The sequence below is a fragment of the Triplophysa rosa genome, linkage group LG12, assembly GCF_024868665.1.
Source record: "Triplophysa rosa linkage group LG12, Trosa_1v2, whole genome shotgun sequence".
In the NCBI taxonomy this organism is placed as follows: domain Eukaryota; kingdom Metazoa; phylum Chordata; class Actinopteri; order Cypriniformes; family Nemacheilidae; genus Triplophysa; species Triplophysa rosa.
The window spans coordinates 17,463,378-17,477,501 of NC_079901.1; the positions used below are offsets into that span (position 1 = coordinate 17,463,378).

The 14,124-nt window shown below is 38.4% G+C and overlaps 1 protein-coding gene across 3 annotated transcripts in view; it reads left to right on the forward strand.

Annotated features, from left to right (window-relative positions):
* The window catches only part of megf11 (multiple EGF-like-domains 11), a 109,553-nt gene extending 95,568 nt beyond the window's left edge, over positions 1–13,985 (forward strand). For 2 of the 3 annotated variants that reach the window (XM_057347593.1, XM_057347594.1), the window contains exons 17-26: positions 2,197–2,325; positions 4,762–4,890; positions 5,634–5,762; positions 6,022–6,150; positions 7,651–7,884; positions 8,638–8,756; positions 8,858–8,912; positions 10,758–10,817; positions 11,349–11,558; positions 12,294–13,985. In XM_057347593.1, coding sequence (XP_057203576.1) covers positions 2,197–2,325; positions 4,762–4,890; positions 5,634–5,762; positions 6,022–6,150; positions 7,651–7,884; positions 8,638–8,756; positions 8,858–8,912; positions 10,758–10,817; positions 11,349–11,558; positions 12,294–12,463 — 1,364 coding nt within the window. In that variant the 3' untranslated portion in view covers positions 12,464–13,985. The remainder of the gene's footprint in view (positions 1–2,196; positions 2,326–4,761; positions 4,891–5,633; positions 5,763–6,021; positions 6,151–7,650; positions 7,885–8,637; positions 8,757–8,857; positions 8,913–10,757; positions 10,818–11,348; positions 11,559–12,293) is intronic. The other variant, XM_057347595.1, reaches the window with a different exon arrangement.
* The last annotated feature ends 139 nt before the right edge of the window (positions 13,986–14,124 follow it).

Consider the following 14,124-nt stretch of genomic DNA (forward strand, 5'->3'; position numbering starts at 1 on the left):
CAGAAGCACATGAAGTACACACAGTTCACTTTGAAGTACACACAGACACATGACTTCTGGGGTCTGCATGTGTCTCTCTACCTGAACTATCACAGTCAAGCATCATGAAGTATGTGATTTGTAAACATGACAGTTCATAATGACTTGATGATTATTGACCTTCCACACAGTGCAAACACCGGGCTTTCAAAACATGACTTGTTTGTTTGAGTAAACATATGGCAGTTAGCCACACAATGGTTTACTAAATGGTTTACTTTGTTGTCTCTGCATATTATAGGGTAGCATATTAACAGTCTTAATATTTTCATGTATTTTTTTAAGATTTAAAGGAACAGTTCACCCAAAAATGAAATGTATACCATAATTGAATCACCCTCATACCAGTGTACATGTCTTCTTTTCTTCAGTCGAACACAATTGTAATAATAATGCAAACCCTGGTGTTCATGGCTGAGTTTTTAAAGCTCCAAACCGTCCACATATTTATCATAAAGGTAATCCACACAAAGTGAAAAGATACATTTGTGAGTAAAAACTCATACTGAGCTTATTTACCCTGTACAATTTTTGCTGCCTTAAATTTTAGGTACAATCAGCTTGGTTCAATTAAAAAAATTAGGTTAATTTAAATAAGTTTTGGCTAGTGGTGAGTTTATATAACTTGAAATTATTTTAATTTGTTGAGGTAATGTAAAAAACAAAATTATGTGTAAAGCCAGGTCGATTGTACTTAAAGGGACAGTTCACAAAAAAAAAAACTCGTAATGACACACCGATACCAAAGACCGATACCTCACGTGACATACATAGAGCCCTATGATTTCCGCAATGCGGAAAACGCGGACGGAATAGAGGAATCCAGGCATAAAAACAGAATTTGCTGTACAACACGGAATGACACGGAATCTGGCAAATGTATCATTTCCTAACAAGAAATTAGCGCTTAACCGCTAACAGCTAACGTAACAGCTAACGAAATATTCAGATACTGTTTAAATATGTAGTATTCTGCTTGTTTTGCGTGACTGTGTGAAAGAGTGGTGCGGTTGCGTGTACTGAACCTGAACGCATTGTGCTTGTGAAGCTTTCAGCGCCAGCGTTTCACTGCACGAGGACACGAACACATAACAAACACCATTTGCGACGATCCGTCAAAATAAAAGTCCGGTTAATTTAAACAAACACTCTTTGCGGCGTCCCATCAAAATAAAAGTCCGGTTGAATTGAACAAGTTATAATACACTCACATTTTACCACACCACCCCCTTTGAATTTTTTATAATTCAACCACAGAGTATATTGTTTACTTTAGCAAACTGAAGTAAATGTGCTAGTAAATCTGTGCTACTTATCATAAAAAAATTGAACTTAATTTAAAAATAATACTTACATTTAAGTAGACCTAAAAACAAAAGAAAAAAGAAAATGTATCAGTAAGATACTGGTTTATTAACATAATTGTACATTATACAGGCATCGGTTATAGGTATCGGTATCGGCGAGTACCAGAAAAAAAGTATCGGTACTCATACTCGGTCTTTAAAAAATGGTGTCGGGTGCATCCCTAGTGAACTATTACTTTAAGATTGAAAAAATGACACCCTTTAACTTCACTGTGCATCACAAAAGTTACTTTAAAGTTCTGTTTAAAAGGATTGTATGTTCAACTTAAAGACACAGTAACATTACTGTAAACTATATTTATATATGTGACCCTGGACAACAAAACCAGTCTTATGGGTCAATTTTTCGAAATTGAGATTGTTACATAATCTGAAAGCTGAATAAATAAACTTTCTATAGATATATGAGTTGTTAAAATAGGACAATATCTGGCTGAGATACAACCGTTTAAAACTCAGGAATCTGAGAGCGCAAAAAAATCAAAATATTGAAAAAATTGCCTTTGAAGTTGTTAATCAGGGGCACTGTGACAGGCCATCCACTCACAAAAATAAAGTTTTTATATATTTAAGGTAGGAAATTTACAAAATATCTTCATGGATCTTTACTTAATATCCTAATGATTTTTGTCATAAAAGAAAAATCGATAATTTTGACCCACACAATGTATTTTTGTCTTTTACTAAAAATGTTCCCGTGCTACTTAAGACTGGTTTTGTGATATAGGGTCACATATTTATATGATTTATTTCTGCTTTGTGTCTGTGTTGTGCGTTTCTGTTCCGTCAGTGTGTACCAGTGGCAAATATGGGAAAGCCTGTGGTGAGATCTGTGTGTGTACTAACAATGGCACCTGCAACCCTATCGACGGCTCCTGCCAATGTTTCCCAGGGTGGACTGGAGACGATTGCTCACAGAGTATGAACCAATTACACTTTTTCTATTCTTTCTTTTACTTTCAATTTCACTTTCTTCTCTGCTTGTGCTTTCCTCTCTATGTGTTCCTCTGTTTTGTTCTCCCACATCCTGTCTTCCCATCCATTTTTTCATCCATTTCTCTCGTTCGGTCTCACGGGCACCTCAAGTCACCGTGTCATGTAAATCATCGCCACGTCCATTTTTCTTTGCCAAATAACCCACAAGCGCTGCTGATGGAAACCAACAGTTTCCTCAATAAATTACTTGATGGCACACTCTCGATAATTTACACAGCGTATGAGAGCCCCGATATGAAACGAGAGCAACAGTGTCCTGCAGAATTTATCGCTCCCCCCCACACCCCCTCGCTGAAGCACGAGCAGTTAGCGCTGTTAATCTAATGGTGTTTGCTGCATGTAAAAAACACCTGTGACCGTTTGTGTGTGGGAAAAGAGAGGGTGCCTGTTTTTAAATTAAAAAGTTTTTTTCGGTTAACTATGGCCCTCATTTTACGCCTCATTTTGGCTGTATCAGCATCCCACTTTTATATTTTTGTGAGATAAAAATAAGAGCCTGTACAATAGTATTCTGCTTTGACATACAGTTGGAGTTACGCTTTGTAGAACCTGTCAAATGTTAATAATAATAATAATGAATTATATAAAAACTGCCATTTTTATATTTCCTATTTATTTATTATTAACATTTTGCAGATTCTGTGTGCCGTATGTAAACTTATGACCCCAACTGTAGATGTGTTTGATAAAAAATCTTTTATCATTTCTCAACCTCATGTTTTTCAAAAACGTTTTTTGCTAGAACACAAAAGGAGAGGTTAGTGACTGACAGACTCAGTCACCATTTACTTTCATTCTATAAAGTTTTTTTTCTCATTTGTTCCACAGAAGTAAGAAATACAGGTTTAGAACAGGTTTGGAGGGCAAGTATATGCCAATATATTTTTATTGTTGGCTAAATTGTCCCTTTAAAGGCAAAGTTCACCCAAAAGTGAAAATTCTGTCATCATTTACTCTCCCTCAAGTTGTTTCAAACCCGTGTTGTTCTGCTGAACACAAATAAAGATATTCGGAAGAATGTTTGGAACCAAACAGTTCTGGGGCACTATTGACTTCCATAGTAGGGGAAAAATTACTATGGTAGTCAATGGTGCCCCAGAACTGTTTGGTTTTCCACATTCTAAAAACATCTTCTTTCGTGTTCAACAGAACAAATAATTTAATACAGGTTTGGAACAACTTCAGGGTGATAACAGAATTTTCATTTTTGGGCAAACTGTCCCTTTAAGATGTTAAGGTGCCAATGCATAGAAACAGTTGGGTCCATAAATATTTGGACAGAAGCACATTTTTTGTTATTTTAACTGTGTATCAAAGTGTATTCGAGTTAAAGTTTTATAATAGATATTGTCTTAAAGTGCACACTCTCAGCTTTATTTAGAGTGTATTCACATCCAGATTGGAAATGGAATCACACTGCCTGAACACTATTTTACTGAAGATGTTGTATGCTCATATCATGAGATATTCCAAGCCTTCTCCATATCTTTTATTCTTTTTAGTCTTATGCAGGCTGAAATTAATTTGATCTCTCAAAAAAAATGCTTTCTAGAGCTTGTTCGGCTAATCTACCCATCCTATTCTTGAGGCTTTTGCACCTTGTTGTGAACCCTCTCTATTTTTTCCTTGTATTCTCTTTATTGTTTTGATTGACAAACATTGACATATTTACCTCTTGGAGAGTGTTCTTCACTTGTCCGGACGTTGTGAAGGTGTTTTTCTTCATCATGGAGAGGATAATGTCATCATCCACCACTTTGAGCTCATATGGACGCCCAGGATTGTTTTGTTACTGAGCTCAGCGGTGTGTTGTTTTTTCTTAGAATGTACCAAATTGTTGATTTGGCCGCTATTAATGTTCCTGGCATCTTTTTGACGGATTTGTTGTGTTTTTGAAATCTAACTATGGTCTGTTTCACTTGCATGTCGATCTCCCTGAACCCCATGATGTGGGTTCACAGCAACAGCTTCCAAATGCACCACATGTAGAATCAACTCCAGACCTTTAACATGCTTCATTTATGAAGAAATTATTTAAGGAAAAGCCCATACATGTGAATAAAACAGCGTTTGATTCAACTGTCCAATTACTTTTGGTCCCTTGAAAAAGGGGGGAGCTTCATATTAAAGAGCTGAAATTCCTAAAGCCTTCAGCTAATCTGGATGTGAATACACTCTAAATAAAGCTGAGAGTGTGCACTTTAAGACAATATCTATTATAAAACTGTAACTCGAAAACATATTGATACACAGCTAAAATAACAAAAAATGTGCCTCTGTCCAAATATTTATGGCCCTAACTGTATATATTTACCTGTATAGAGTTGTTTTCTTTTGACGATGTCTCTGGCATCTGTAGTTTGTCCCATAGGCCAGTGGGGCCCTGACTGCTTGAACTCATGTAACTGTCACAACGGAGCCCAATGTAGTGCCTACGATGGAGAGTGCAGGTGCAGCCCAGGCTGGACCGGCCTCTACTGTACACAGCGTGAGTCTCTCTCATACACGTACATTCATCGACAAACATTTCCAAAAAAGCCTCTATTACACATACATACACACAAATACACACAAAACACTTCCACATACAATACAATCACATCCAACATCCTTTAAAGTGACACAGTGACATCTGTTGGCAGTGTATCAAAAGTGCAGCTGAGATCTCCGTGCTCAGCGGTAAAGATGCAATGCTGAAGCCTTCTGATGTTATGATGGCACGGACGGGTCCTTAAAAATAAATGCACGTATTTTTAATGTCAGTCATTTAACTCATTATATGACCTTGCTCAAGGCTGAAATCACAAACCATCAGCATGACACCTGCAAAAAAACAGCGATTCATCTTTCATTCATTACGTCAGTCATTTCAAAGATCTCGATCCTTCCTGCGCTGCCACTCTGTTTGAAACTTTTTTCTTTCCTTGACAGCAACGATATAAACTCTTTCCTTGAGAAGTGATGAAATCAGTTTGTGTTTTGCTGCAATGTTTGCTCCAGTGGGCTTCTTATCTTCAGTGGCCGGGCTGTGTGTTTTTGTATTGTAAGTGCGTGTAATAGTGCCGTAGCGAAGGTGGAAACACTGCCGTGCTAATGCGGTTTAATTAGGTAACATATTTGGGTCATTCGCCTGTATGGCTTCACGGCTGCTGCGGGTTTCCTGTTGATGGTGCCTTCACCAACTCTGTGTTGTAGGTTAATGTGATGTAGCAGGATATCTCTTTCCTTCAGGCTGCCCCTCAGGGTTTTATGGGCGAGACTGTGCAGAGGTGTGCCGCTGTCAAAATGGAGCTGACTGTGATCATATCACTGGCCAGTGTGCCTGTCGGACTGGCTTTATTGGAATCAACTGTGAACAGAGTGAGTGTTGTAACCTCTCTCTGAATGTGGGTGGGTGTTTGTGTTAGGAGAATATCAGCTCGACCTTGCCCTTAACAAAGTTGTTTTGCTGCCATGATGGGGATGATGATGATGTTGTTGATATGTGTATGTGTGTGTGTTTCCCATCCACCATCGCAGACAGGGGTTCACAGTTGTGTTTGTATGTGTGTGTTCTTGTTTTACAAAGTGTTGGCCTGGGGCTTTGGTTAATTGTATTTGTGCATGTATGTTTTTTCAGAGTGTCCTCCCGGGACATTTGGCTACGGCTGCCAGCAGCTGTGTGAATGTATGAACAACGCCACCTGTGACTATGTGACCGGAACGTGCTACTGCAGCCCCGGATACAAAGGAATCCGCTGTGACCAGGGTAACAATCTTTCTCTCTCTCTCTCTTTCTTCATCTACATCCATTGTTATTTTTCAGACCAAATGCATAAATCAAATGCACACGTTCACAAAGGTTCCCCCCTGTTCTCACAATACATTTGAGAGACACTTTTCTGCAGAGTCATACCCATTGTTAATTTGCAGTGTTTTTTTTTGCTAATGCAAGCATCACTATTTTATGGTGTACTGGTATTGCTTATTCTTTTTCTAAACCCTTAACTATGAAACTTTAGCTTATACCACTGTTTGTAGTATTGACATCCCTGTTGAAAAAAAACAGCATATGCTGGGTAAGGTATGTTTTGATGCTGGTTTGACCAGCTTAAACCAGCTAAGGACCAGCACATGACCAGCTTAAACCAGCACATGACCAGCTTAAACCAGCGCAAACCAGCATCAAAACATACCAAACCAGCATATGCTGTTTTTTTTAACAGGGATGTTTGCTGCATCTGAAATCAGGAGGGTTTCTTGGTATGCTGTTTCTTTAAGCTGTAGGATTTGTGATTTCACCTGGAAAACCAAAAATGTTCATTAAACACTTACATAACCTAGCAACCACCTTAGTAACACCCTAGCAATGCTATAGCAACCACCCAAGTAACACCATAGCAATTCCCTAGCAGCACTCTAGCAACCACCCTAATAACACTGTAGAAATGCACTAGCAACCACCCTAATAACACCCTAACAATATCCTAGCAACCACCCTAATAACACCCTAGCAATATCCTAGCAACCACCCTAATAACATCATAAAAGTGCTCTAGCAACCTACCTAGCAATGCCCTAGCAACCACCCTCGTAACACCATAGCTAAGCCCTAGCAAACACACTAATAACACCCTAGCAACCACCCTAATAACACCCTAACAGTGCACTAGCAACCACCCTCGCAACACCATAGGAATGCTCTAGTAACACCATAGCAAAGCCCTAGCAACCACACTAATAACACCCTAGCAACCACCCTAATAACACCCTAGCAATCCCCTATCAACCACCCTCGCAACAACATAGGAATGCCCTAGTAACAACGTAGCAAAGTCTTAGCAACCACACGAATACCCTAGCAATATCCTAGCAACCACCTTAGTAACACCCTAGCAATGCCCTAACAATATATTATATATTAGTAAATGTTAGTTTTGTAGCATGTATATGTTTGACTCATTTCAGTGTCTTCTGTGGCAATATCCTGTCTTGTCAAACTTTAAATAAACAAACAAACAAACAACCACACTAATAACACCCTAGCAATGCTCTAGCAACCACTCAGAATATAGCAGCATTGTGACAGTAAATTAAGATTGGGCGATCAGTAAAGTATCTGGATTTATTTTATACAATAATTGAACCATGTCTGCCGTTTTGTACATGAAACAAGAGATTTAACATGCATAAGAATTTTCTTCTAAATGTTTTCATGCGAATAAAAGCACTATGTTCTTCTGGTAATTTCAACTGCATTGTGTCACAGCTGCTCTGGTGATGGAGGAGCTGAACCCCTACACTAAGATCAGTCCCGCTCTGGGTTCGGAGCGCCAGTCCGCCGGGGCCGTCATGGGCATCATCTTCCTACTCCTCATCATCATGGCCATGCTCAGCCTGTTTGTTTGGTTCAGACAGAGACAGAGAGACAAAGGGCAGGACATGCCCAGCGTCTCGTACACCCCCGCTCTGCGTGTCACAAACACTGATTACTCTCTCTCCGGTAAGAACCTCCGTTGGGAATATGAATCACAATCATCAAATCCTGAATGAGGCCATTAAGTTTCATTTTTGTTTGGATTAGAGCTGTATGTATAGCGGCGTGTTATTGCATTCAGTAATCTGCAGAGAAAACAGCTGTTTTAACAATGCTTCATGGTTTTTACAGTGCTTAACTGCAACAAACTGTCCATATGCTGATAAACTTCCTCGAAGTATTCAAATGTTTTTTAATGATGCGAAAACAGCACATTTGTGGTTATTAAATACAAACTGCATACCCTGCTGAATAGACCAGCTTAGACCAGCATAAATTTATTACTAAATTGGTGGACATGCATAGTCATATTATTTACCAGAAAAAGGTTTTCTAAGGAACCCGCCTGACCAAGTTAAAGGAATAGTTCACCCAAAATTCAAATTATTTCATCATTTACAAACTCTTGGTCCCTTTTGACTCGCATTGGTTTTGTTTCCATACAATAAAAGTCAATGTTTTTGGTTACCAACATTCTTCAAAATATCTTCTTTTGTGTTCTGCAGAAGAAAGAAAGTCATACATTTTTTAAATGACAAGAGCGTGAGTAAATGATGCCCGAACTTTCATTTTTGGGTGAACTATCCTTTTAATGGGGTAGATGCTATTTTTGGTAATGTGGCTGTACAAAAAAAACAGAAATGATTGAAGTTTAGTAAAATCATATGCTGTGGTATGTTGGAGTTTTGAGCGCCATGGACTTTTGCTTTTGTCTTGTAGAAACATCTCAGAGCACTAGCGCTGGTCAGTGCTTCTCCAATCCCAGCTACCATACTGTAGCACAATGCAACATCTCTTCCTCCATCTCCAACAATCTGGACAGCAGTCTCACGCTTAAGGTGAGCACAAACACAGTTGCGTTACACTCTCTCATTTATAAAAGCTCTTAGAACCATGTTTTTTCATTCAATTGGATGTTTTCTGATTTGTTCCCCTTTAGAAAGGAGACAAGAGCAATTCAGAATGGAGAGCTTACTGCAATCTCAATGACCTGGGTCAGTGTCCTTACCTCATTCGTTATCTCAGCCACTATTCGAACTTTATCTTCCATCTGTTCCCATCAGACCGTACCTGAAAAGTTCTCCCACAAATGTGAAATGGAATTAGATACATTATCCTTTTCTCCGCTCAACCAGTTCTGCTAAATAAATAAGACATTTGTTTTCCATTGAAGCCCAAGCGAATTGAACTATACTTTTTTTCCAGGTGGGGTTTAAGCCAAGAAGTGATTGAAGTTTCTGTCACTGGTGCAAGACCACCGCCCGCTGCGGTTTTAATAAGCTTTACTTTAGGTGGCACACGCACACAGGGAAAGGTCAGGCTTAGTTTACATTGTCCAAGGTCACTCGCTAGGCTAGGGGAGAGAGGAGTTCATTACCGCTCTGACTTTCCATCCCATGCCCCCTCACCCCATTATGTCTACCTGCTGGTCTGATGATAAGAGCTCGGCCGAACATATGAGGCCTCGGAGACACGGGTTCGAGGTCGGGTATTTTCATCATTGTCTGTTACGAGCTAAGAGAGGAAGTAAAATAAGACCGTGACCACAAGTTCAAAATGGCTGTGACTTCATCTATAGTTGTTATGGGAAATTTCACTGTATTTGGATTATAGAGTTAATAGGTTCTAATATTTGTGTTCTAACTATTGAGCTTCACAATACTTCATTTTATATTTAGATCGATGCCTGTACAGTAGTCATAAAAAGTATTATTACGTTTAATAATGTTTAGCTTCGTAATGAGACATATTTCCAAATAAAACTGAATCTTCAATGTGAAAAAAATGAAGGGTGGATGTTTTATCTATCAGGATTTAATTGGATCATAAAAAGTGGGTGTTCCAATGGAGTCGGATCTGAATGGGTGTGTAATTACAGCTGGTTAACATCCATTAACCCAGCCCAGATGACATCACTGTAAAAGTTTAAAATTGTTTCAGGTTACAATTTGATAAAAGACAAAGAGGACAAACATTTCTTTATCATGCTCAATTATGGTTTTAACTCAAAGTGAAAGTATTAACTGTTCTTATCTGAACTCAGATTTAACATAAACAATTGTGTAGCCGAGGAACACACCAGGCCTCAACCATGCTTTGACTTTATCAGTGTGAAGCTGTTTGATAAATATCATTTTAAGATTGTGACATCACCTTGAAGGCCTGGTAGTACTTTTAGATGGTTGGTTAAGAATTGTGATTCAGTCACATGATTTGGTTGAAGGTTAACTTGAAATACTGAATAGAGTTCATCCTGCCTACAAATCTGTGTTTCTGGTCAAATACTTAGTGGCATCACTGTAATAATTCTCAGATTTAGTTTGAACCTAAAGTCATATAACCATACACTAGCGGAAACGCACTTCGGTGAGAATGGCGTAAGAATGACTGAAATAACAAAGTAAGGGTTAAAGTATGAACGTCAAGTTGTCACCCGAGTGTACACAAAAGAATAATATTGCCTGTTTTTGACATTGTATTGTTGCTTGCTGACAGCACCTGGTCAGTCATTCCAAGAGAAGTGACATTCGTGCGAAAGAATGATTATTTTTGTGCCATTTGATTTGAAAAGGTTTCCCCACATCAAGCCACATGGCATCATTTCCTGAGAATTACACATCTACTGGATCAGAATCAATAATCAACACATTATCTGTCCACATCATTAAGACGTTACTTTGGACCATTATTGTATCTTAGCATTTTCTGTACCTTAAAAGCAATGTTGGTTGCATTAAATAAAAGCGTTTGCCAAATCTATAAATGCAAGTTATAATGCATTTTATATTGTTATTGGGACACGAATTACCCAGAATGCCTTTATTTATTTTCCTCGCTAGGAGTAACAAGAGGAGACACACTTACACTGAGAGACAACAAAACCACCCGCACAGCCAAAGGTAATGACTCTTTTTTTTTTTTACTTTCAGAGATTTTCGGGGTCCTTAAAACAACACTGATGTGTATACAGTATATGTATCATTTTAGTTTCGCTCTGAATTGTGTTACAGATTTATCAACAGTCTGCAGGATCACCGTGTTAAATAACTCTCATTCTACAGTGCAAGTTCTTTATTTTTATTTTTAGATGCTGTACATGAGTAATGTTGTCACCATCTACTGTTTTTATAGCACATGCTGCTTCATCTAAATACAGAACTGCATTGGATCAGAACTGATGGGTGTGATGCGATTTGTCTGCTGATGTCTAACGTGATTTCCACAGAATATTGTTTCCACAAACTGCTTCTTTTGCACCTTTGACTAGAGATGTAACTTAATTTCCCTGCAGTTCTGTATATTGTAAATAATAACATTGCTTACATTTTTGTCTCTCCCATCTCTTCTTCCTCCCAGAGGGTGATGCGCTGATTACATCTTGTGGAAATAATAAATCTGTGAATGTAATATCATTTCTTTGATGTGTGTAGATTACATAAAGGCCTCCATGTGCAGCTCCAGCTCGTGTTCCCTGAACAGCGAGAACCCGTACGCCACCATCCGTGATCCGCCCGGTCTGGCGTGTAAGCACACTGAAAGCAGTTACGTGGAGATGAAGTCTCCTGCTCACAGAGACCTGACCTTCTGCTCCAGCACCAGCTCAACCCTGACCACCGCCAGCCGGAACGTGTATGACGTGGGTGAGTCTGAACAGCCTGTTCTTACTCAAGGTCATTTTTATTTATTCTTTTTAACCAACAATCCAACTTTGTCTTCTGAAGAGTAACGCAAGTTGTGTATGTTGTACTGTGTTGCCTTTTGGGAACATGTAGTTTTCTTCTGAACATTAATAAAACGAAAGCAAATTATAAGAAATTGTGCTGCTAGAATTAAAAGCGCAGTGTCTGAGAAACCAATAATATGCCGTTTAGAAGTAACTCTAATGTTTGTAATTGTGTTAGATGGTGGGGTTAATTTTATTATTGAAGTTGTATAATTTATTTAGAAGTGTTTTAGTAATATTAATGTTTTGTTTATGCATGAGTAATAGTTATGATTTAGGTTTAAAATAAATGCAAACAAATATATTATATAAAAAAGGCTGTATGGGTCTAGCAGTGGGGATGAATTAGGCTTTTATAAAATAATATAATATTGAATATTAATGAGTGAATTTTCATTTATGCTTCAAGACTATTGAAGAAATTAATACTTAAAAAAAAAAGAGAAACATTTATGACTGCTTTCCATTGTGGTATAAAGTCGCCATAGGGGAACATTTCATTTTTATAATTATTTTCACATGAGCCAAATTTTCGGTCAAAATGAGAAAAAATATTCAGTTGTTCCTTAATGGGTAGCAGGTATTACTGATGTTTGAGGAATTGAACTGCTGAGCAAACGCATCTGACCCCGTCATCACCCTTCTCCCTCAGAACCCACAGTGAGTGTTCTTCAGGGACCCAATGGACTGGCGACCGGTTTCTCCCAAAGTCCTTACGACCTCCCGCGGAACAGCCACATTCCAAGCCACTATGACATCCTGCCCATGCGCCACAGCCCCACGCACACACCTCCAGACAGCCCCCCGAGCTCCCTGCTGTAGAGCCCCCTCCTCCAATGAACAGAGACTGAAGACTGGCTGCTCCGGGGTCTCTTTTTATTCAATTTCTCTTCTCATCTCTCTTTCTCTCAAACACACATTCAAGTACAGATGCATGAGTAGATTATGTTGGACATTCTCTTTCTGAGGATGGAGAAATTGGACATGGACCGTACACTAGACTAGACCAACTGCTGAGATTTGGACACCAGCGAATATTCATTATCCTTCTCATCTATCGCTGACTTTTTATAACATGCTGTGTGTAATACATCAGGAAATACAGGTGTAGGAAAAGCATCTTTGTTTAAAGGTCTCTGATTGGCTTTCGGGTGGTTCCAGAGATCGTGATACCGAAGGAATTTTTCATGGAAACATACCGGACAGTATGTTGATTCTCAACGATTTAAGATCCTCACACTGGAACAGATTATCAATCTCAATGATCCAGAACTTTTCATCTGGAGTTGGCACCGATTTGGAACTGAGAGCCAGGGGCATCCGAGAGCCAGGGGCGTCCGTGAATGGGCAGTTCCCTGCACCCCCTGAGCAATTCAGCATTCAGAAATGAGGCCTTGGTGACAAAGCATGGTTTAAGAGAAATACTAAAGAGTTCAATTGTACACCTACAGATTCATTACTTCAGTTAAGGGAATATTGATCGAGACTTTATAACACATTCACAAGACCGCTTATAAACCTAAACAGAAATATTTATAAAAGTATATGAAGAGAGCCTGGGGTCAACATGAGCTTTGTAATACTGTAATGCTCATTTGTGTAACAACCTGGTGCTTTCTACTGTACATAGAAATTTATGACTGTTGCTATGGGTTATTTGGGTGTGTGTCTCATGAACGTGAGATTAAGTTGTGTATCTCAAGTAATGCTTTTCAGAACTATCAACTGTTTTTAGTTGTTCTTATTTGTATGTTTGCATTTAAAACATCAGTTGGTGGGCCTTGTTGGGGTTTTATTTTGTGTATTTATGATGTTTATTTATACTTTGTTAGTGCAAATGATGTTTTTCTTTGTTGTGTAAGTTAAACATATTTAAAAAGAAAAAATAGCATGAGAAAATAATGATACCCATAGTGACCAATTATTTTCACGTGCTTTTGCTGTTTGTGCATCGGATATATATTTGAACTCAACATTATATGTTAGCGCTCATGTTAAATACACTCCAGGATCAAACCTCAAACATGTCCTTATAAAAAAATAGTATAATAGATTTGGAGACATGTTCCATTCCTTGTGTATCAGTAGTGTGTTTTATGAGTCCAGCTTCGGTTGCGTTGATTTGTTTTGTTTTGAAGTGGCTGCATTCACTCACGATAGCAATAACATAGTGACAATCATTCATAAATAAAACAATGCATTTCATCAACCCTAGCAGCTTCACAGCGCAATGGCTCCCCATTAGCTTTTATAATTTCTTCCAAATGTTATGCATTTAATGTTCAAACCATTTAATTGATGTTTTCTTATACAAAATAAACTTAAAAGTCTCTTAAATAAAGGATTGTACATAATATATGAACACAATGTATAACTGCACATTTGTGAGCACCTCTTGTGAATACACCAAGTCTCTTTGACGTTTACATCATAAAAGATATATGTTATATATATATTATAATTCCATGCTTCTGATGAAAGGA